Source organism: Macrobrachium nipponense, chromosome 4 (assembly GCF_015104395.2).
Source record: "Macrobrachium nipponense isolate FS-2020 chromosome 4, ASM1510439v2, whole genome shotgun sequence".
NCBI classification, from domain to species: domain Eukaryota; kingdom Metazoa; phylum Arthropoda; class Malacostraca; order Decapoda; family Palaemonidae; genus Macrobrachium; species Macrobrachium nipponense.
This window is the reverse complement of record NC_061100.1, coordinates 86,568,809-86,591,996: the sequence shown is the minus strand read 5'-3', so window position 1 is coordinate 86,591,996 and position 23,188 is coordinate 86,568,809. Positions and strand designations below refer to the sequence as shown.

At 40.1% G+C, this 23,188-nt stretch overlaps 2 protein-coding genes across 4 annotated transcripts in view; both read right to left on the bottom strand.

The window, feature by feature from the left end:
• LOC135210986 (transmembrane protein 17B-like) overlaps positions 1-23,188 on the bottom strand; it is a 708,558-nt gene that overhangs the window by 316,942 nt on the left and 368,428 nt on the right. The gene's annotated exons all lie outside the window — the stretch shown is intronic.
• Positions 14,364-23,188, bottom strand: part of LOC135210983 (non-lysosomal glucosylceramidase-like) — a 343,346-nt gene continuing 334,521 nt past the window's right edge. The window contains exon 15 of the mRNA XM_064243984.1: positions 14,364-16,165. Within this exon, the coding sequence (XP_064100054.1) occupies positions 15,872-16,165 (294 nt within the window). The 3' untranslated portion in view covers positions 14,364-15,871. The remainder of the gene's footprint in view (positions 16,166-23,188) is intronic.

Here is a 23,188-nt window from a genome sequence, read left to right as displayed (position 1 = left end):
TTTCATATAAATAACGATAAGTGCCAAAATATCAACCTTCGGTCAACTTTGACTCGACCGAAATGGTCGAAAAACGCAATTGTAAGCTAAAACTCTTACATTCTAGTAATATTCAATCATTTACCTTTATTTTGCATCAAATTGGAAGTCTCTAGAACAATATTTCAATTTATGGTGAATTTATGAAATAAACTTTTTCCTTACGTCTGAGTGGTAACTCTTCCGAAAAAGTCATAAATTTGTTCGTCCGATTGTTGTAATGTTTGCACCATTTTGAATTAGCCATTACATAAAGTTTTATACATGGAAATGTGTGCAATTTCATGTAGAATATAACAAAAAACAACCCAAGGTTGTAGCTTTTAACAGTTTTGAAATATTTTCATATAAATAACGATAAATAGAAAAAATTCGTCCTTCGGTCAACTTTAACTCGACCAAAATGGTCAAAAACTGCAATTTTAAGCTACAACACTTACAGTCTAATAATATTCAATCAATTATCTTCATTTGGCAACAAACGGGAAGTCTCTAGCACAATATTTTGATTTATGGTGAATTTTTTAAAACTGCTTTTTTTTATGTCTGCGCGTTACGAATTCGTGCATCATTTTGTGATATATTTTCTCTGTGTTGCTTTGATCGTTTGACAGTGTGTTATATACCAAAATGATTGCAATTTAGTGTACAATACAACAAAAAAAAAATTAACTCGTTAGCTTTAACCGTTTTGCTCACAGCGCGATTTGTATACAATTATATATTAAATTATTTTTCGCGCTGTCATATATCCCAATATTTATATATGATAATGATAATTTTTTCATTTCCGATGGTTGCATACTAAACTTCAGGCAATGACAAAAAAAGGAACCAAAAATGAACTCTTAATCTTGAAAACTAAGCATGCTGTGATTTTATGAAAAAAACATTTTTTCCGCTTCGGCGCTCACTCCCGAATCCCGCCGGCATACGGGAGACGATTTTTAAAATACCGCTTCAGTGTTTAAGGGTTAACAGCGCCCTAGACCAGTCAAACGGCACCGTAATCCTGTAATGGTGCGATAAGTAAAATTATATTTATGCAGTATAGTACTATAGAATTTACTGTACAGTACATTATAGTACAGTGGTACCTCAACATACAAACGGCTCAACTTACAAAAAACTCGAGATACGAAAGCAAATACGAAAAATTTTACAGCTCTACATACGAAAAGTTTTCAAGATACGAAAGGTTGTTGCTGTAAAGTCCCGAGGTTTGCCCGGACCACCGAGAACAATTTTAAAACTCCCCGTGCCGCCAGCTGAGTAAACTCGCCACCATCCTCCCGCTCTCCCATTGGTTCCTGATGCCAGTCACCCCATAAGATCCTGCTCTCCTATTGTTCAGCATCTACCCCTTGTGCTTTAAGTATTCTATTGGTAAAAGGATGCTGTAAATTGAAAAACTTATTCATGCAATACATTTAATAAAAAAAAAATTAGGTAAAGATAGAATAAAGAATAGAAAATGAATGGTTATTATACTGTTTGGTAGTTTCAGTAGTTGAAGAGAGATAATGAAAATTTATGGCTTACTGTGTAAAGTGATTGCTTGGCGATTGTTCGATACTCGTAAGTGCTGGATGTAAACAGAAGTTTGGAAGCTTTTTTTTGTTTGTTTATTATAGTTAATGGTTACTTAATAATTATTTGAAATGAGTACATGCAATACATTTAATAAAAAATTGTGAATTAGATATCATAAAATATAAAATAAATCAGACTGCCAACAAATACATATTTTTTAGAATTCTTCTGTTTTAATATTACTTTACGTATATGTTTCATTATAGCTGTCAGTAACTCGGTATCTCCATTAGGTAAAGATAGAATAAAGAATAGAAATGAATGGTTATTATACTGTTTGGTAGTTTCATTAGTTGAAGAGAGATACTAATGGAAATTTATGGCTTACTGTGTGCTAGGAAAAGTGATTACTTGGCGTTCGTTCTGTACTCGTAAGACAGTAAGAGCTGAATGTAAACAATCGATTGGAAGGATTTTTTTTTTTTTGTGTGTATTATAGTTAATGATTAATTAATAATTATTTGAAATGAGTACATACTGATTATTTATACATTTTATTGGCATATTCTAAGCTTTTAGCTTCTTAGGTTTAGATGTCAGAATCATAGACTAGGCTACAGTAGCAACCGCTAACATAGGCTAGGCTTATTGCTAAGGGACATATGCTAAAGTCCTAATATATGCAGTATAAATGGGGTTGAACATTACATGCAGTTGAATATTACTCAAGTATGTACTACAGTATTTTGCCTTTTTGGAGTCATATTTCTTCTGTCGGATCGGCGTTGTAACCCTAGAACATGTGTTTTAGGCCTGGAAATATAATTTACTGGGGTGTTTTTGGAGGGCTTGGAATGGATTAGCCATTTTACATGTAAAATATGGTCCAAGATATGAAAACCTCATGATACGAAGGGCGCCTCGGAACGGATTAATTTCGTATCTCGAGGTACTACGGTATTATAAATACTGTAAAGTGAAAAAAACCTACCTTTAATTCTTTGGGTGTCTAGAGTATGTAGATATAATAAGGTTTTATACAGTGTACAGGTAGCTATAGTGTTCAAGTTACGATAATTGTCTTACGATAATCCAATTTTACGAGAGACCAAATTACAATAAACTAACTTTATCCCATCTTCTAGTTAGATAAGTTCAAAAACAGGAAAAGAGAATGATGAAAGTATAGTTTTAACGTTATACTCGTTGCGTTAACGCGTACAGCCATAAACAACCGCACGAGAAACAACTTTTTTTCCAAGTATATGTACAACCGAATTAGATAACAACAACATCCGTTTGGCTTGTATTTCAACCATCGTACTACAATAAACAATTACCGTAGTTGTTATAGATGATGTTATGTAGAATAGGACTGAGATATATTAATGTAATAACTTTATTTGCTATACATCAAAGATCAATAGGGAAATATACTGTTAAATTTAAACCTAGTTGTAGCTGAAGCTGAGACAACTGTTCAAGCTGCTAATGACCATTATCATGCATCAGCAACAAGGATAACACTCCAGTAAACTTATGCCACCAAACACAACCATAGATAAAATTACTGAGATAAAATCATTTTAATCAAAATTTCTGTGCTTGAAAGAATACATTTTACTGTTGGTTTCACGCCGATAAAAGATAAATAATGTAAAAGTTTGTATTACGATGATATAGAAGAAAATTGCGAATGGAATTACGTAATTGTTTGACTTAAGAGGAAAATTGCGAATGGGATCTCGTAATTGTTTGACTCAATAAACGTAATCTGTGAACGGAAAAAAGAAAAAATTTAGCTCACAATCACAACGAGACATATTCATTCAAGTCAAATTTCACGCAGCATAAGGAAAAATGACCTTGTCTCATATAAGTCAGGTATCTAGATATTCATTTATGCTAACTAGAAGCAAGAAAATTTGCTCAGAATTGCGTTAAATATGGCGAAACAAACTCGTATTTGCCATTAGCTGATTTTCAAACCATGTTATAGTATTTTATAATACAATAATATGAGAATACATACAATATTATTGGATACAGTGAAGTAATGTATAAATTTTTAAAAGCTTTATGGAAAAGATGCATATTTACTTTTTCTTCTATGCTTATCTTAATTTTCGTCACTATGCCATCTAAGTAGCAGCGGCATCTCGAGCTCATACGGCTGTACCTAAATTTTTTGCTCGTGTAACAGAGCAAAAAATCGACCGAGTTGCACAGTTATATTTTGTACTTCTATCCCATGGAAAAAACAAACAATTTGCAGTGTTGCAAAATCAAATGTATACGCAAGTTTTTTTCTTTTAAAATCAATTTATCCAATAATTGTAAATATCATTTGTTATAAAAAAAAGTGATTCAATGATATAAATTAAAATTTTGTTAATCGGGCGCGACTGAACAACCTATTCTCTTCATCATGTGAAGGGCTGTTACAAAGATTTCAAATGGACATGCGTACTGCCACAGTATCATATTTATGTACAAAAATTTAAAAAATAATCCCTGTAATACATTTTAATCATAAAAGCATGAACATTTATATATTGACACACTGATCGCTAAATTTGCACTTTTTTAACAGGATATTTTGGAAGAGCAGCAGGGGGCGGCATACAACAGCGTCATGGGCATATAGTTTACCCTAATACCTATGTAATAACTATCAATAAAATTTTTTATTATTATTTGCATAACCTTTATATATGGTCTGAACAGTATTTCTACAAACGTACTTGTTAGAAATAATGGCATTTGCAGTGTGGCGCCATTAACCAAAAATTGTGCCCAAGAAGTACCTTAAAATACCTCATTTTTTAATGAATATTTTTTATGAGAGCCATTAAACCGATTTGATACTAAGTGATTGCGCCGCTAACCGAGGGCCGCCTGTAATACTTTGAATTTAAAATTATAGTATGTATTGACCTGTTTAAAAAGTAATTTTTAAAAATGCTAATAATGGCCTACCTCACTTCTGTAATATGCTGTAGTATACACGTAAAATAATATGATGAAAACATGTAGATAAATACTGTAAACATGCAAATACAAAATATAACTAAAAGCAACTTTTTCACAGGTGAATCATATCAGTGATCATCACCTTATTATATATCAGTAATAATCCTTCATAGCCTATTCAAATAAATATCTAGCACGGGCAGAAAGTAATATGCCTTATAACTTCTCATATAAAAACTACATTCATTAAACAAGCATGGTAATAATAATAGTGTATAATTCTTCTACTTGTGTCCTTGATTTTTCACAAACTTTGTGATGAATTTTTTTTCAGTAACTTATGATAGTTTAACAAAAGTCTATCATTATGTTCTTACTTCTATATTTACACTCATACGTACATGTAGAGAAACTTGTAATGTACTATTAAGGTCAAAGATTGAGAGTGATTGGCTTTGGACACTACCTGATTGAATAAAACTTCTCCTTACTAAAAGTTATCTTGAAAACACTTATCTGACTGCAATAATGAAACTATTTCCCATCCATGCCACCGCTGGTTATAATGCTGAACAGAGAGCATTTTGTACTGCATATCATTCAAACTAATAATAATAATAATAAAAAAAAGAAAAAAAAATGTTCAGAGAGACACCAAAAGGAAGGAACAAAAAGTTACATTATTAATTCATGACAATCAAAATAAAAATCTATATAAATAAAATAAATACAAATATGATTGTTAACAGAATTCTACCGGGTTATTAAATCAAGACATTGAATGTCTTAAGTTACAATTACCTACAATTCCAAATACAGTATTGAACAAGTGTGAATCATGCAACAACGCCCATCATTAATTATTAATAAAAAATTTATTTTCTGGGCTCAGCCGTGTCGCTCCCGTGAAATGTGTCTGCTTTAGCACTATTTCTAGTAAAATATTGCTATAGTACCAGAGAACTGCTAAATTGGACATGTCAGAAGCATCTAACTCGCTCACCTATATAAAAGGTGTCGGTATAAAACTGGGGCGAGTGTTAAACACTACCACAGCAACCCCTCCAATTAGCCTTTTCCTCATCAAAAGACCCTAAATACGGGGAGCCGACCCATAGGTCACACCTAGCTGCCCCGTTGAAGGCGTCTGTGACGTCATACTTTTCGATAGCCATATCGTGTTCGCACGCTTAAATATAGCTATCTGTTCTTTTATTTTTATTCTTGGTTATGGATCGTCAATCTACCTCTTCACCCAAGTTAAGTACTGGTTCCGCCCTTTTTCAATATTTAGGGAGTGAATTTGCCTTTCGTTTTGCCTTTATTTAGGGTTTTGTTAGGCGTCACTTTTAAGTAGCGGGCGGGCTGCGAGTCGCCTTTACGGCTTACCCTTGAATTGTGCCGATTTCGAGTGGTCTTCCTCTCTGCTTGTAACATGTGTTATTTCAGTACATATATTTATTTATTTCTTGGGTGGCAGTTTTAAGTCGATCCTATTTTCGTTTATGTTTTTGTTATTTTCATTATTTTCATGCTTTTCACGGGGGTCTTCATCCGAGCACCTTTCTTTGTTACGTGTTTCGCCGTATATCCACCGTTATCCCTTTTATTTTTAAGTTTGGTATATTTCATTCAGATATTTTTCCCTTTTTTCTTTTCGTCTACCTGCCGTTTCTTATCGTTTTGTCAGTAGGCAAGTAGGATTTCCCCTTTTGCGACCACCGTTATCGGGTGGCCTTCATAGCGGTTTTATATTTTAAGAGGTTTTATTTTCATTTCCCCACCCCGTGTTAAAGCATGATTTTCTTTTAGCTTTAAGTAATTGATTTTATTTTGTCTATGTATTTGTTGGATGTTATGTTGGTTAGCCTACATAGGCTGTGCCTGCGTTTTCCTTGTGATCTTTTTTCGCGGGGATACGCTGGTCACATGATCGTCACCCCATCAGTCCTCCCTTCCTCCCCCTCACGTGGGGCCCCCAGTAATTGGGTGCTCCTCTCGCTCAGGTTGTCGCTGACAACCGTTCCCAATCAGCGGAGGGGGGAGTGTAGAGGGTCCTCCAGGACCTTAGGTTGGTAGGTGTCGCTTCTCAGCCAACCTCCTCCGGAGTTGATGGTTGCTTTGCGTATTTGCCTCGGTTTCCGTGGATTTGTTGCGCTTTGCTTCTTTCAGCTCTCGGCACTACATCCCCTCCGCTACATCCCTCTCCGCATAAGGCGGGTTTAGATTCCGGCTTCTCCGGTAGTCGTTGAGGGCTATGTTTACAGAAGTTACTCTTCCAAGGGCGGAGATATTATATTTGTTATTTTAATTTTAATTTTTTCTTTTCGTTTTGCCATGGAACTTGAAAGTTCATGTGGCTGTACCGGGATACTTCGTGTATCCCCCCCCCGTCATACAGTTCCGGGTTGTTTTATTTCTTACACAGTTCCCGGGACGTAAATATATAAATATATAAGGGGTTTTATATTTTCTGAGTCCGGTATGCTCCGACATATGACGTTATTATCATAATAATCCTAATAATTTGTGCAATTGTTCTTATATATTATTGCACTTACAGGCCACTCAGTGTCTGGTTGCCGGTCTACAGGATCCGTGCAACCATGATGTTTGCCGGAACCATGCCCCGTGCACAGTATTGCTTACAGATTCCGTAGTCTGGCATCACGAAAATTGCTTTGCCTGCTACGACTTGTACAACAGGTTACCTGTTCGGTAAGTTACCGCACTGCTTGTTCTATTCATATTGTGATGGAATTATATTACACTACTTGTGTTAGTGTTAAAAATAATAATAATAAAAAAAAAATTACTATATAAATAAATAAATAATAAAAATTTCTTTAAATTAAATTACATTAATTAATCAACATATGTAAGCATAATGTTCAAAGATTTTACTCGAAATTGACACATTCCTTGCATTACAGACGGAGCAGTCTGCTAAGCATGCTGCACTCTCCACCCTCAAGGTCTGGGTTGGAGGTTTTGGACGGAACGTAGGGAAAGCTAAGCCGTATATTCTACCTCAAGATATGGCAGCCTTCCCAGCCGGGAAATCTGCCGGATACGTTGACCCAAAAGTCGCAGCACCAATTATCAAATCATTTCAAGATTCAGTTATGTAACAGCAAGAGGCAGAGTTGCCGGACCTTGGTTTGGAAGGGGTCTCACTTGAAGTAGTGAGGATTTGCCCGTTACACTAGATATGGGTACAGGTAACAGTGTTAATGAGGCTAGCCTAGTTGGTCACCGGGGTCTTTCCTCGAGTGACTCTGATTCTTCCTCTCCCTTTACTTCCAATTCCTTCATGGGTTTCACAGGAGGTTTGCCCCCTTCCAGGTCGCATTCCCTCTCTGTGATTCCTAAATTAAAGAGAAAACCTTCGGGTAAAACATTGCTTAAAAGCAATCAGACAAAGCCAAGGCCTGGGCAGGTGCCAGAGGTTCATACACATATTAAACCTAGGCTGAGATCTCTTTCTAAATCTGCAAATCCAAGGCCTCAATGAAGGAACTCTTCCCATTGCCCCACAAGTCCCATTCCATCAACGTCTAGAGATCGGATACCTCATAAGGTACCGTAGGGAGGGCAGGAAGGTTCCCCTTCAGTCGGCCAAGACCTGTTCAACACGAATATTTTAAATCAGGTCAGTGGTCTTGGTAGCTTAGTCAGTTCAGTTGCAGCAAGGTTTGAAAGAGTGTTTTAAAAGTTTAGACAGGACTCCCTGATTGCAGGTCTCAGACAGGAGTCGGCAGTTCCGGCACCTCCTAGTAACTTGGTGCAAGGTCAGAGCATGCCTGACGGGTCCACGCTCCCTCCGTTCCACCCTGGTAATCCTTGGAGGGTGGTGAACTTCGCTCCGTTTGTCAACGGGATGTTGACTTTAGAAGGTTGTGGTACATGTAGACTCGAGGATTTTGAGTTCTTCCCCGAAGGATTACGGCCACCATTTATAGGTTATGTTAGGCTTATGGAGGCAGCTCTGATTAGGGAGGATAAGGTCTCCAAGGGGACTGTTATCCTTTCTAGCAATCAGGCTCAGCAAGCATGGATACGGAGCCTAGAAGGGTGGAACTGCTCAAATACTAAGGTAACAGCATTTAAAAGCCCTTTCACGATGTTTACGACTGATGACGGGAACCCCTTACCTTTTACAACAAAGGTAGCAGGACTTACCCTTCGGGCAGTGACTCGGGAAGAGCCCCAGCTTAGCGAGACAGATCCTACATCATTGCTACTCCCAGGTAGGGAGAATTTGTGGGAAGTTTGCCGGCTACATTCTCGGTAGGCAAGCTTAAGCCAAACTGTGCAATCAACTTGTTTAGTGAGCGCCTCCCTAGGCTGTCAGACGCACTGATCCAAGCCGAATGTGATGCTAGGACACGTCTTGCAAGGTCTCTTAACTCCCTAGCGATAACGGAGACGGTGGCTCTGGAGTACACTCATGAGCCGCTGGTTAAGGTCATTGCGGAGTCATTACTTTTGAGCATGCGATGTGACTCGTACGACTTTGCGGTTACTAAGAGAAATTGCAGGAAGCATGTTCTATCTGAGGCTACGATCAGGCACGAACCCAACAAGCTTCTGGCTTCCTCAATCTGGGGTGCAGATCTCTTCCCAGGTTCGGCAGTAAACGAGGTTCAGAACGAGGCATCACGTTTTAATCAAAGCATCAGATTGCGTTGGGGCATTCCTTTCAAAAGGAAATTAGAGTCTTCTTCCTCCAGTTTTAGGGCTAGGAAGAGGCAAAGAAGGTACCAACCTTTCCAAGTTCCGCAACAGCATCCTGTGCTACAAGCTGTACCAATTCAGCAAGTTCCCCAGCCTTCGTCTTCTAAGGCTCAGCCTCAGCAACAGCATCAATTTGTCTTCCTTTCGCCTCGGCTAGCCAACAGGTTCCCCCACTGTATTCAGTGTCGCCTGCTTGTAACCCGGTCTATGAGAATCGGGTATTTCAACCTTTTACCAAGGTTGCTAGGGGTGGCAGGGCTAGAGGCCCCTTTCGTCAGCGTGGAGGAACTGGAGCCCAAGGGCGAGCTAGAGGTGCATGGTCAGGAAGAGGAATCCGACCCTCATCATCTCAATGAAGTTCCTCAGGTAGGAGGCAGGCTGTATCTCTTTCGACATCGTTGGGGGTTCAGCAGCTGGGCGGAAAGCATAGTATCCAGGGGCCTAGGCTGGAGTTGGATCAAGGGTCCTCCTCCACCCATCACCTTCTATCAGCAACCAACGCAAGGGTTGATGGATTACTCCAGGGACCTTCTCCAGAAGGGAGCAGTCTCCAGGACAAAGAACTTGAAATTCCAGGGTCGTCTATTCAGTGTCCCAAAGAAGGGGACCGACAAAAGGAGGGTGATCTTAGACTTGTCCCGTTTAAACTGTACATTCGTTGCGACAAGTTCTAAATGCTGACCATCTCTCAGGTACGGACCTTACTTCCCCGTGGGGGCGTCACCACCTCTATGGATCTTACAGACGCCTATTATCATGTCCCGATAGCTCGGCACTTCCATCCGTTCCGGGGCTTCAAACTAGCGGAAGAAGCCTATTCCTTCAAGGTGATGCCCTTCGGGCTGAATATAGCCCCAAGGGTCTTCACAAAACTGGCGGAGGTAGTGGTGCAGAAGCTAAGGTCTCAGGGTTTATTGGTGGTGGCGTACCTAGACGTCTGGCTAATCTGGGAGATGGTCAAAGACAAGTATATGAAAGCCACGGACACGGTCATATCTTTCCTGGAATATATAGGGTTCAAGATCAACAGGACCAAGTCCAGATTGGCCCCAGAATCCAAGTTCCAGTGGCTAGGTATCCATTGGGGCTTGGATTCACACAATCTTTCCATTCCATCAGGGAAGGGGAAGGAGACTGCCAAGGCAACAAGCCAATTCTTAAAATGCAAAAAGGCTTCGAGAAGGAATCAGGAGACGATCCTAGGCTCACTCCAGTTTGCCTCAGTCACAGACGTTCTGTTGAAAGCCAAGCTCAAGGACATCACTTGGCATTGGCGTTCAAAGGCCAATGCCAAGTGTCGCGACAAGTTCGGCCGGGTACCTCTGATTCTCAAGAAACATCTACGTCCATGGGCAATGGCCGAAAATCTAGCCAAAGTGTTACAGTTGCAGTTACCTCCCCCGTCCCTACTGGTGCATACAGTCGCATCACTGACAGGTTGGGGAGGTTATTCACAGCACGAGAAGGTTCAGGGAACTTGGTCACCTCAGTTCCAAAAGCTTCACATCAACATCCTGGAAGCTATGGCAGTGTTTCTGACCTTAAAGAAGCCCTGTCCTCTGGAGGAGACTCATATAAGGTTGGTTCTCGACAGTGTGGTAGTGGTACACTGTATAAACAGAGGTGGTTCAAAGTCAAGTCATGTGAACCACGTGATGATAGCAATTTTTTCTCTAGCTGACAAGAACACCTGGCATCTATCAGCTACCCATCTGGCAGGAGTCCACAATGTAGTAGCAGATGCACTGTCCCGGTCCCCCTGGAGTCAGAATGGTCACTGGACCAGGAATCCTTCAAGAGGGTTTGCAGGAGAGTACCGGGTCTGGAAGTAGATCTGTTCGCTACAGGGGCAAACCACAAGCTGCCTTGTTACGTAGCCCCAAATATGGACCCTCTGGCATACGCTACGGACGCCCTGAGTATAGATTGGAACCAGTGGGGGAAGGTTTATTTATTCCCTCCAGTGAACCTTCTCCTGAAGGTGCTGCACAAGTTGAAATCCTTCAAAAATCAGGTGGCTCTCATAGCTCCTTACTGGCCCAAGAGCAATTGGTTTCCCCTTCTCCTGGAACTAGGTCTTCGACCTCACCCTCTCCCGGACTTGAGGCTGTCGCAACAAGTTCAAACGGTGACTGTGTTCGATTCCTCAGGTCTTAACAAAACCCATCTTTATGGATTTCATGAAGTTTGCAGGTAGGAGAATAGGGGCCACTGATCCACAGAACATTTTGTTCTTGGAGTCAGGCAAAAGAGAATCTACACTTCGCCAGTATGATTCAGCAGTTAAACAATTGTCTACATTTCTCAGGGAATCAAATGTCAAAGTAATGACAATGAACGCGGCTATAACCTTCTTCAGGACTTTATTCGAATAAGGCTTGGCAGTTGCCACAATAACAACCACTAAGTCATCTCTGAAAATGGTTTTTCTTCTCGGGTTTGGTATAAATCTAACCGAGTCTTATTTCACCTCAATCCCAAGGGCATGTGCACGCCTGCGGCCCATTCACAGGCCGTCGTCACTGTCATGGTTTCTTAACGATGTTCTCAGGTTAGACTCTAAAACAGACAACTTCAAATGTGATTGCCAAACCCTTTTGCGTAAGGCACTGTTTTTTTATTAAGTCTGGCTTCAGGTGCCAGAATATCGGAGATGTCATCTTTATCTAGAGGCCAAGGGCATATAGAATTCCTTTCCTCGGGTGACGTGTTGGTTTCACCAAATAAATACTTTATGGCTAAGAATGAGAACCCTTTGGTAAGGTGGTCCCCACGGAAGGTTGTTCCGCTTCCGCAACATCCATCTTTATGTCCTGTTAAAACTCTTAAGGACTATTTATCTAGAACATCTACCTTTTCCAAAGGGCCCCCCCCCCTTTTCATGTGGGGCGGTGGTGGTACCATATCTCTAAAGGCCATTAGGCAGCAGTTTTTGTATTTTATCAAGAAAGCCAGCCCAGGGTCATTTCCCAAGGTGCGTGGTATTCAGGCTATAAAAACTTCTGTAAATTTCTTCAAATATATGAACTTTGATGATCTGAAGAAGTATACTGGTTGGAAGTCGCACTGGGTTTTCCAAAAGCATTACCTTAAGTCTTTGGAGGATCTTAAATATCATGCAATAGCTGTAGGGAGATCAGTGTCTCCTGCTACAACATCAATATAGTTCTGTCCTTGTGTCATATGAATATTTTCCATTATGCCAGCATTATTAACATTCTACCTACCGCAGCAAATGTCTTTGTTATTAGAATTGGTGTATGGTGTTAATTTATACAATTTAATATTCTATTTCATTTCAGAGTGATGTAGCTTGGTGTTTCTCTGGTACAATTTCACGGGAGCCCAGAAAAGAGATTTTGACGTAGGAAAAATCTATTTCTGGGCGAGGAAGCCGTGTCGCCCAGTGAAATCCCCCCCTGGTTTTTTCCCCCCCCCTTGCTGTGCACCAAGCTTCATTGCTATCGATAAGTATGACGTCACAGACACCTTCAACGGGGCAGCTAGGTGTGACCTATGGGTCAGCTCCCCGTATTTAGGGTCTTTTGATGAGGAAAAGGCTAATTGGAGGGGTTGCTGTGGTAGTGTTTAACACTCGCCCCAGTTTTATACCGACACCTTTTATATAGTTGAGCGAGTCAGATGCTTCTGACATGTCCAATTTAGCAGTTCTCTGGTACTATAGCAATATTTTACTAGAAATAGTGCTAAAGCAGACACATTTCACTGGGCGACACGGCTTCCTCACCCAGAAATAGATTTTTCCTACGTCAAAATCCCTTTTTTTGCATAATACTGACATGAAATCATACTGTACCTTATACTTCCCCAATCCTCAATATTTCCTAAATATTTTAAAGTTCTTTACCACTATTGTACATTAGTGTCTACAGATTCAGTGTGATAAGCAACAAGATAGAAGGTGGTTCCTATCTGAAAGGTTTTTTAAATAAAAAAAGATATAACTCATGAAATAAAAGCTACTGCTAGAAGCTATTCATGGCTCGCACAGGAGTTAAAACTCTCTTCATAATTTTCCTACTAAATACAGCGCACCAAACTTAAACTCCCAACTTGTTGATGAAGAGCCCTCAATCTCTATACCCAGCATTCCCAATGATACAGGAAGTACCAGGGGAAAAGAAACAAGGAGAAAATAAAAAAATCCAGAAAGTGAGAGGAGAGGGAGACCTCAGGAGTCCCATAATTATCTGACGATTGATTATCAAATTAAATTATATCCTATTAACAGTTCTTTGTAAAAATAACACAATCACTTCTGAGTCTTATTCCTCTCTTGATTGTGATCATCACTGATTACAGAGAGGAAGTGTTCAACCATTTTCATTTATTCCAGCCTACTTGTATCTATAACTTAAAAGCTGCAACAATAATCACAGTGATTCTTGAAGAAATAAATATGACTTACAGAAAGATTGCTAGTCTCAAAGATGCTTTGCCCTGCATCAAAATAAAGTAGACATAAATGCAAAATAATCAACTGGAATGTCTGAGAAATTCCTCATTTATAAGTACTACCCTTATCTATCTGAATAAGCACAAATAATTACAGTTCTTCAGGCACAAAACTAAACTGCCTACTTTTTGAAGCTAAGATCTAAAAACAGCAATGTATTTATCCAATATAAATTTAATGAAAAAAATACTGTTCATTAAATGCATATTAACTTGGTGTCTGCTTAAAATATCTTTAAAACTAATTAGCAAACACCCATTTATCAATTCTTGTTTATGTATTTGTTCTTTTTCCTAACAACTGCCCTATCATATCATGACATTACAAAGGAAAATGCTTTCCATATGCTCTTACCATTAACCCTGGAAAAAGTGATTTAAGTGATTTATCCAATCTAGCTAACAGTTCCTTACATGTTGACTCTTGTATTATAGTTCACATGACTGTCTCCATAAGTGACAATTATGCTAAACAAAATTTGTCTAAAAAATTCAGTAGTTTTCAGTTTTATAAATGTGTACATTTTTTAACAGATTTTAATATGCAAACTATATTTATACTTTTTTCTGACATTAGAAAGGCTGACAAAAATAAAAAAAACATATAAATCTACAAAAAGAGAATGACAAGATTTTTTTTATTAAAGAACTCATGACAAACACAAATAAAAAAAATCAGTGTTTTTTTACTTCTTTGGCAAGAAACTGGGTAATGTACTTCTCATACAAGGGTTAGAAATACTAGTAGTCTCTTATGCCAGTACACAATATAAAGCACTGTGGAAGCTTTCAAGATGAAACTTAGTCCAAAAGTATCAGACTAAACCAGTCACTATGTTTCTGTATCAATGAATAGTATAAAAGCAAACACGTTATCATGTCTATATTAGTGAACCGAAGTCCAAATAAGTACAAAAAGTAAATAAGTCTTAATTAGCTTGGATGTCCTCTAAGATTTAAGTAGTGTGCTTTCCAATAACAACATTGCAAAATTTACAGACAACAGTAGTTTTTAAGAAACAAATAATGACAAAATTAAGTCTTACAATGTACCAGGTGGATAGGAAGACTTCTATCTCAAAATTAAAAGTTTTAGCCATACCTATATGTAATCATCACTAGCATAACGATGAGTGCAACGTACATAAAGTTTAACCTCCCACTTTGAGACCTTCCTTAAAGAATTATATCTGACATGCCTCTTCATGCACTCCTTTCGTTAAAAAAACTTCCAGTCATAAATAAAGAACGTTTCTACAACATTACAACAATGTTTAGAACATCTAACTTTTAAAATTTGTTGTTTATACATTATATCTAGATTGTCATGCATAGGCAGTACATCATTTAAATAATACTATATTTAAGATCATGATACTGAAAATGTTTAGATAACACAGCCATATGGAAAGGATAAGTAATCACCACAGCTGTATTCATAACATTCTCAAGATTGTAACAAAAAGCTGGCTAACCTAAGTCACTTCTATTTATTTGCAAAAGATTCAGATCATACTTCACAGAGGGAAAAATATCTCTAATGGCCTGATGTATGAAAATAGTCCTGAGGAATATGATGGTAGAATCTCTACATGTTGAACATGACACTGATATATTTTTAGGAAAAATTATTCAAGATATCTTCCTTTTATTTATTTTAATTTGCTAACTGCACTTGTGTCCTAATCTACCTATATTCTTATCAATGGATGGAAAGTGTAAGTACTAATGCACTATAAAAATTGGAAGTAATCTTCGTGCAAGTAGAAAGGTTGAGCAACAATATCTTGTCATGTGGAACTCACTTTGCATGTACGGTATGCCATCAAAATATAAAGAAAGCATCTGTTCTACAGAAAACAATCATACATTGAGCCATATAAATGAAAAACTATCTTAAGAAGTCATCTTAATAAGTTGTATAAAAGAAAAATTCACTCATATATAGTTTAAAACAGTTTCAAAACTTTTCAATAACTTTGTGCATGATGTATAGGTAATAGAAATATCACAGATGCCATGACTACAAACTTACTAAGTTTTCACAAATGTAATAAGTCTTTTAAGAATTAAAGATGCAACCATCCAAACCCTTAAGAATTCTGCTTATCATTCATTTGGATATGTCACTTGCAGAGTCTGACATCATTGCATTATCCATACTTCTCACTGAAGGTGCAGGGGATGGATCCTTCTCATCATCCTCAATCTTCTGTTGTGATTGCCTCTCACGTTGCAGTAGAAATGCATGATACATTGACCAAATTGAAAGAGGTCTCATGTAACCAATTGCTCTGTATTTGTGTTCCCCATACAAAGCTTCAGGGGTTTCATAACCTTGACCAATCTTTTCATACACTGTACGGTACACACCTTCAGCAGTCTTGAACCCCTCCTCCACCATCCCCTTAAAATGAAGAACAAATATCAGAAAGACATAAAATGACAAATATTTTTAATGTATTTGTATTTATCATAACTAACAAACCTGAGGTCTTAACAATAGGATAATCTTTACTGCGCAGCTGGAAGAAAGGAAAAAGCAAAAGAAAGAGGCCAGCCAACTCACTCATTCTCTCTTCCACACAATCATCTTGGGTAAGATACAAATCACCCCGCCAAGGGCACTGGGTGAATTACATAACTTGTTGGGCAGCCACCACAGGACCATAGGAAAAAGTGTCCAAAGACCTGTGGGCAATATCCTTTAGGTAAAAGGAAGTAACCGTGGATTTATGCAACCAAGAACCAGCATTTAAAATTCTATGAACAGAAAATTGTTTCTTAAGTGCCAAAAAGGAACTTATAACTCTGACATTGTGTGCTCTAGCCTGCACAGACTCAGTGACAGAACCATCGAGAGAGGAGTAAGCCTTATTAATCACCTCGAGTAACCAGAATGAAATCGTGTTCTTAAACACTTCCCTTCTGGAACGACCAAGTGCTAACAAAAAGTCTACGAGACCTAGGTCTTAGGTGACGAGTTCTTTTAGATAGCAGGGCAAAGCAAGAGCTCCTGTGGGTCATTGTCTACAAAGTCATTAAGTGAGGGAATGGAAAAAGGGACAAATCTGTCATCATGCACTGAAGGATTCTAGGTCTGGCTAAGTCACAAATTCTGGGACAAACTTGAAAGCCACAGACTCCCCCACCCTTTGGTGTGCTTCACATCATAACTCAGGCCATGAAGCTCCCAAACTCTTTTCAAAGAAGCCAAAGCCAACAGGAAAACTATCTTTAGCATCAAATCTACGTCTGATGATCGACGCAGGGGCTCAAATGGAGCTCGAGTGAGACTTCTCAGGACAAGAGAAAGACCCCACACAGGAGACTTGAGTTCCCTTGGGGAACAGGCCTGCTCGAAACTCCTGAACAACAAGATTTCCCAGGGTGAAGTGATGTCCATGCCTTTCAGCCATAGCACTAGCCCCAGGGCTGCTCTGTAGCCCCTGATATCAGAAATAGAAGGATCTTTCTCATTCATGATCAAGATAAAAAAAATTTGCTATCTGCTGAACCGAAGCTTTGAGTGGAGGGAAACCCTGTCTACGACACCAATCACAGTAGACTGTCAATTTCCCTTGGTAAACTGCTGAAGAGGACTTCCTGAGGTAACTGGACATCCGTCCAGCTGCCCTCTGAGAAAAACCTCTCACTCGGAGGAGATACTTGATAGTCTCCAGCCATGAAGAGACAGGGATTCTACTGACTGATAAAACCTTTCGACGTGAGGTTGGCAAAGAAGTTGCCACCACGGGGGAATCTCTCTTGAAGCCTCTGACAGAAGAGACAGAAGGTCCAGGAACCACTCTGCTTGAGGCCACAGAGGAGCTACTAATGTCATCCTGAGATTTCGAGAACTCATTACTCTGTTCAGAACTTGATGGATCAAGCAAAACGGAGGGACAGTGTACACCTTGACGTTGTCCCAAGGGTGTTTGGAAGGCATCCTCTGCCAGAGCACGAGGATCCGGGACCACTGAACAGTAAACCTCCCACTTCCTGTTGAAGCGAGTCGAGAAGAGGTCTACCATTGGCCTCCCCCAAACGTGAAAAAGCCTGTCTGCAACCACATTCCTCTAGCCTGGAATGTACCTGGCATAGAGCTGCACCGAGTTGTCGATAGCCCACTGGTGCAACTTGACTTTCAACAAATGGAGGTGACAAGACACCAGACACCTTGCTAGTTCACATAGGCGACCACTGTGGCGTTGTTGGACATCAGAACAACCACATGACCCTCTACCTTCTCCTGAAACTCCCGCATACCCAGAAAAGCTGCCTTTAACTCCAAAACATTGATGTGTAGCAGCTTCTCTTCTGCACTCCAAATCCCTGAAGCAAGGAGATCTTCCAGATGAGCACCCCAACCAGTGATGGAAGCATCTGAAAACAGGAGGAAGTCTGGAGGGGGAGAATGCAGAGGGATTCCCACCAAGAAATTCTGGTCGTCCAACCACCAACAAAGGTCTTCCCTCACCTCTTTGGACAGAGGAACTCTCTGCAGAGGGGAACCACCTGCCGAAGACCAGAAGTCTTTCAGTCTCCCTTGCAGAGACCAAAGATGAAGATGACCTTGTGGGACCAACTTTTCCAGAGATGACTAAATCCCAGGACTTGACACTGGTGAGCTGGCTGTTCAGGCTGTGACAGAAACCAGCGTACCACTAACCCAAACTTCTCTGACCTTTGGTCCAAATGAAATACCCTCGATGCTGCCGTATCTATGGTATCTATGACCATACCTAGAAAAAGAGCTCTCTGGCTGGGAACCACATTGGACTTCTCCAGGTTTACTACTATGCCTAGTTCCCGACAACACTGCCGAAGACAATCGCTGTCCTGAAGCAGTTTCTCCTTGGAGAAACTCCTAGGACCAGCCAATCATCGAGGTATCTTAGAAGGTGAATCCCTTGAACGTGAGCCCATGTCGAAATGAGGGTAAAGACCTTTTGAACACCTGAGGGCCATGGTCAACCCAAAGCACTGGACCTTGAATTGGAAGATCTGCTCTCCCAGAGAGAAGCGAAAGAACTTCCTGGACGAAGAATGAATCGGAAATCTGAAAGTAAGCATCCTTCCAGTCTATTGACAGCAAAAAGTCATTGTCCTTTAATGCTGCCAACACTGTCCGGGGTGTCTCTACCCTGAACCTTATCTTCCTGACAAAATGATTCAGGGTGGAAAGGTCGATTACCGGTCTCCAGGTACGTACTTGTTGCTTTCAGAACTAAGAAAATTCGACTGTAAAACCCCGGAGAAGGATGCTGTACTTCCTCTATCGCACCTTTGTTCAGCATTTTCAACACTTCTTCTCAAAGATTTAAGTACTTCGGGGAGTCGTACGCATACGTCCAATTGAGAAGGCGTCTGTCTGAGAGAGGGGGAGAAAAGTTGAAGGATAGTAGATATTCCCCCCGAAGAACATCTACCACCCATTTCTCCGCTCCATACCATTGCCATTTAACCCAGTGGCCTGTCAGGCATCCCCCTACCTGTGGCAACGGAGGAGAGGTGCGCACTCTATTGACAACCTCCTCTGCCCCTTCCTCTAGAGCCCTTCCAGGGCTTGTAGGGGCAAAATTGAAAGATGTTGTTGCTGCTTTGTCTTGGATTGTGAAGGAGACTAAGAGACCCTCACAGAAGCCAAACGCTTGGATGACTTGACAGGAGAAGGTCTTCTTACCTGTCATTGTGGAGGGGAGGAGGAGGACAACATGAACGAGCCTCCGACTTAGAAACTGCTTGATGTACTACCCTATCCTTAGTATCTGCCTGTCGCTGGTCGATCATATCTTCCAATTCAGTTCTAGGGAACAGAAACTGAGAATCAAGGAGGTCCCCATTCCAGAGAGGCTACAAAGACTCGGAGTCCAGTGACCCTGCCACCTTTGACAATGCCACACCTCTCCTGGCCAGGAGAAGGTTAACCCACAAAGTTGCACTAAGGTGGCCCTGATGCAAAAGCCTTTGCCCCGGACTGCGACAGCCTAGACAAGGAGGAAGAACTGATTAAACCTCCCTCAGTTTGATCTGAAGCAATCCTGGCTATTGCAGTGGATCACAAGTCCAGCCAGGAAACAGTCTGGAGGACAGTAGCTGCAGCAATCTCCATAGCTAAGGCCTCCTGTGATGAAAAGGAAGGCCCTTCTGACTTACTATGAGATTCAGAGCCTTTGTCCGTTTTTCCGAAATAACTTTTTTTCTGTGCATTTGACAAGTATATTTACTTTGCCATAGTATACTTTACATCCCTACCTAATTTTTGGCAGCAGTCTTTATTACTTATACAGTGGTCCCACCTCATTCGCAGGGGATGTGTAACAGACCCCCCGCGAATAGTTAGAACCCGCGACTAGTTGGAACCCCTATAAAAATGCTGAAACAGCCTATTTTGTCAGTTGAAACTCAAGAAAAAACCACAAAATTTTCATACTTGGTTTTTTAATAGTTTTATCACAAAAAGTGCATTTTATGATAAAATTGATAAAAAAAAAAAAAAAAACAGGAATTTCTGGATATTTCTCATAGAAAAATACAGCGAATAAGCAAATTTTCTGCGAATAATGGGGGGGAAATGTTCCTGAGAGAAATCCACAAATGCATGAGTCCGCGAATCTGGAAAACGCGAATACAGGGGGTCCACTGTATTAGAAAAAAGTATATTCATAATAGTAAAATAAAGCAGCCAAAGCCAGTGGCAGAACACTCTAATGTATGGGTTCAAAGTTATATGTAACGTATACATATGAGGTCCTGACTCCTCCCACAAGGTGATGACGACAAACAGCTGCCTCTGAAATTCTGAATGAATATATGTACCTTGTCAAGGCTTCAAGAATGGTGGCTACGATAAGCCAATGTCCCCGTAGTTGCAGCCCAGCTTTTGTGATTTGACCTGCACAATTGTTCAGAAGTGAGAAGGCCCGTGGCAAACGCTACGTAAGCTAGAACAGGTAAATGAATAATAGGGCCCTTTTTTGGGTAAGGCGTACACCCAGACATCCAAGGGTACCAAGTTTTTGTCATTTGTTGACTTCCATAAGGTGCTGAAAGATAATCATAGATGCTCAATAATGCATTAGTTGTTGATTTCTTAGTGATATATAACTTGTGGAACAACATTAAAACTTGCTTTACCAAAAAATAAAAAAAAAAGTCATGGGTTATAATACATCACTGAATGACCTCTATAGGTCCAGTGCTTGGCTTGAAATCTAAATTCTATAATCCAGTCTAATCCTATGCAATTGTCTCTATTAAAATGATCGTCACTGTCACATTAGGAAAAATATCAAAGGAGTTATGATGAATGCCAGTTTTCTTCACTTTGTTAAATTATTTTTATTATATAATTTTTCAATGAAGAAATAGTGATAAAAAGTCATTTCTTGGATTACTTGTGGAAACCCTTTCCTTCAAGGATTCTAGCACTCGACCTCATGGCATACACCCTATATACTACTACTACTACTACTACTACTACTACTACTACTACTTCTACTACTAATACTACTACTACTACAAAGTATTAACAAGGAGTATTGGTTGTATTTCATTGTTGTCAGAGGTTGAGACTTTTTCACAAATAGCCAATTATCCATCGAAAAGGAGGTAGGTTAATGATGTCATAAGTTACATCATTATATCTACGAAAGACATTTCTCTGAGTTTGCTAGCTATGTCTACAAGAAGTTGGTGTATACTCGTAAGGGCCATAGAAGACTGAGAATGTGACCAAAACTCAAGATTGTTGAACTCACAAATGAGATCAACAACCTCTGAGAAAGAAGACATAAATTCTTGGCTCTCTCCCTCCTCCTTCTATAGCAAAGGAGACTGACGATGTGACGAAAGTTTGGCAGTATCCTTATCCTTCTATGATACTACAACTACTATCCGACTTACAACCTGCTCGACATACGACCACTCGTACTTACAACCTTACGTCAGACAGTTGACCATTGAGTTACTTGGCACTGCGCCATCTCATGAGAACTCTCATCACTCAGGCATGAGAACTCTCATCACTCAGGCAGCATCAGTTTGAGTTACCCTGCCCTATCTGCAGCATCATTTGGTATTAACTGTACTGTAGACTGAATTGCAAACCAATTTACATAAGAATCAACTTCTGACATGCATGCAAGAACCTAACCCAATTGTAACTCAATGCCTGATTGTACGTAATATATACTATTACATAAATGATTAAAATGTATAGTAGAAGTACATTATGGTAAAAAGATTGAAATAATGATTGTACATTACATTACAGTACTAAGTAGGCACTTAAATAGCAAAGGTTTGATAGCATACCCTACCCAGTATGTTGGCCACTTTCTAAGGTTCGACTTACATCCATTCTGACTTACAACCAAGTTTGGTTCCGACCCACTGGTTGTAAGTCAGAATGGATGTAAGTCGAACCTTAGAAAGTGGCCAACATACTGGGTAGGGTATGCTATCAAACCTTTGCTATGTAAGTGCCTACTTAGTACTGTAATGTAAGTAGGATAGTACTTGTATTGGGAAGCTTCCCTAGGAAGCCTAACATCCTGTTCCTTACTGGATGGAGTGGAGGCCCTAAACCCTGAACATCCTGAGACCGAGGGTTCACTGACACACAATGGAATCCGTACATGGTCACTACTCAAACCACGTACACTCTCGTGCAACGAACCACATACATATTCGCGGGACAAACCACGTACATGTCTGTTCAGTGAACTACATACGCATTCACGGAACAAATCATGCATGTGGGCATGCGACGAGTTGAGTACACATCCATGAGACGACAACTGAACACGGTCCCATGACAATGACCAACACTGAAGAGAACTACCTGAAGGAGACTGACTCCTAAGGTTCCAGTCTCTAGTAGGAGAATGAGAAATATGTTCACAAACCAGGGAAGTATCACACTCATGCCCACCAACCACAGCCTTACTGAGCAAAGAATCCTTGGAAGTAGCAGGAGACACCTTCATATCGGACACCTTCGACCTCTTAATTGGCGCCTTATCATCCTTACGTCAACAAACTGGCACAAGAACAAGGGAAGAGGGGGTAGTACCTCTGTTACCACCAACACGTATGTGCAAGGATGGATCACGTCCGCATACAGAAGACGGCAAAGCACTCCTATCACTCTCAACACTCCCCCCTGTCACAAACATGTACATGTGAGGGGGAGGCACAGCCATGAAGAAAAGTCAACGATGCACAGCTATGTATCAAAGATGGGTATGCATTCCTTCCACAAGCCTCTTTTTCAACCTCACGAACACAAACGTGCAAGGGAGAGACACGGCTGTGTGAAGTAGACGGCGATGCACTCCTTTCGCTCTCAGAAGATGAAGCCACAAAGTCCTTAATCCTCCAACGTCTGACTCAAGGAAGAGGAGGGGGTGGTGAGGAAGCAGGA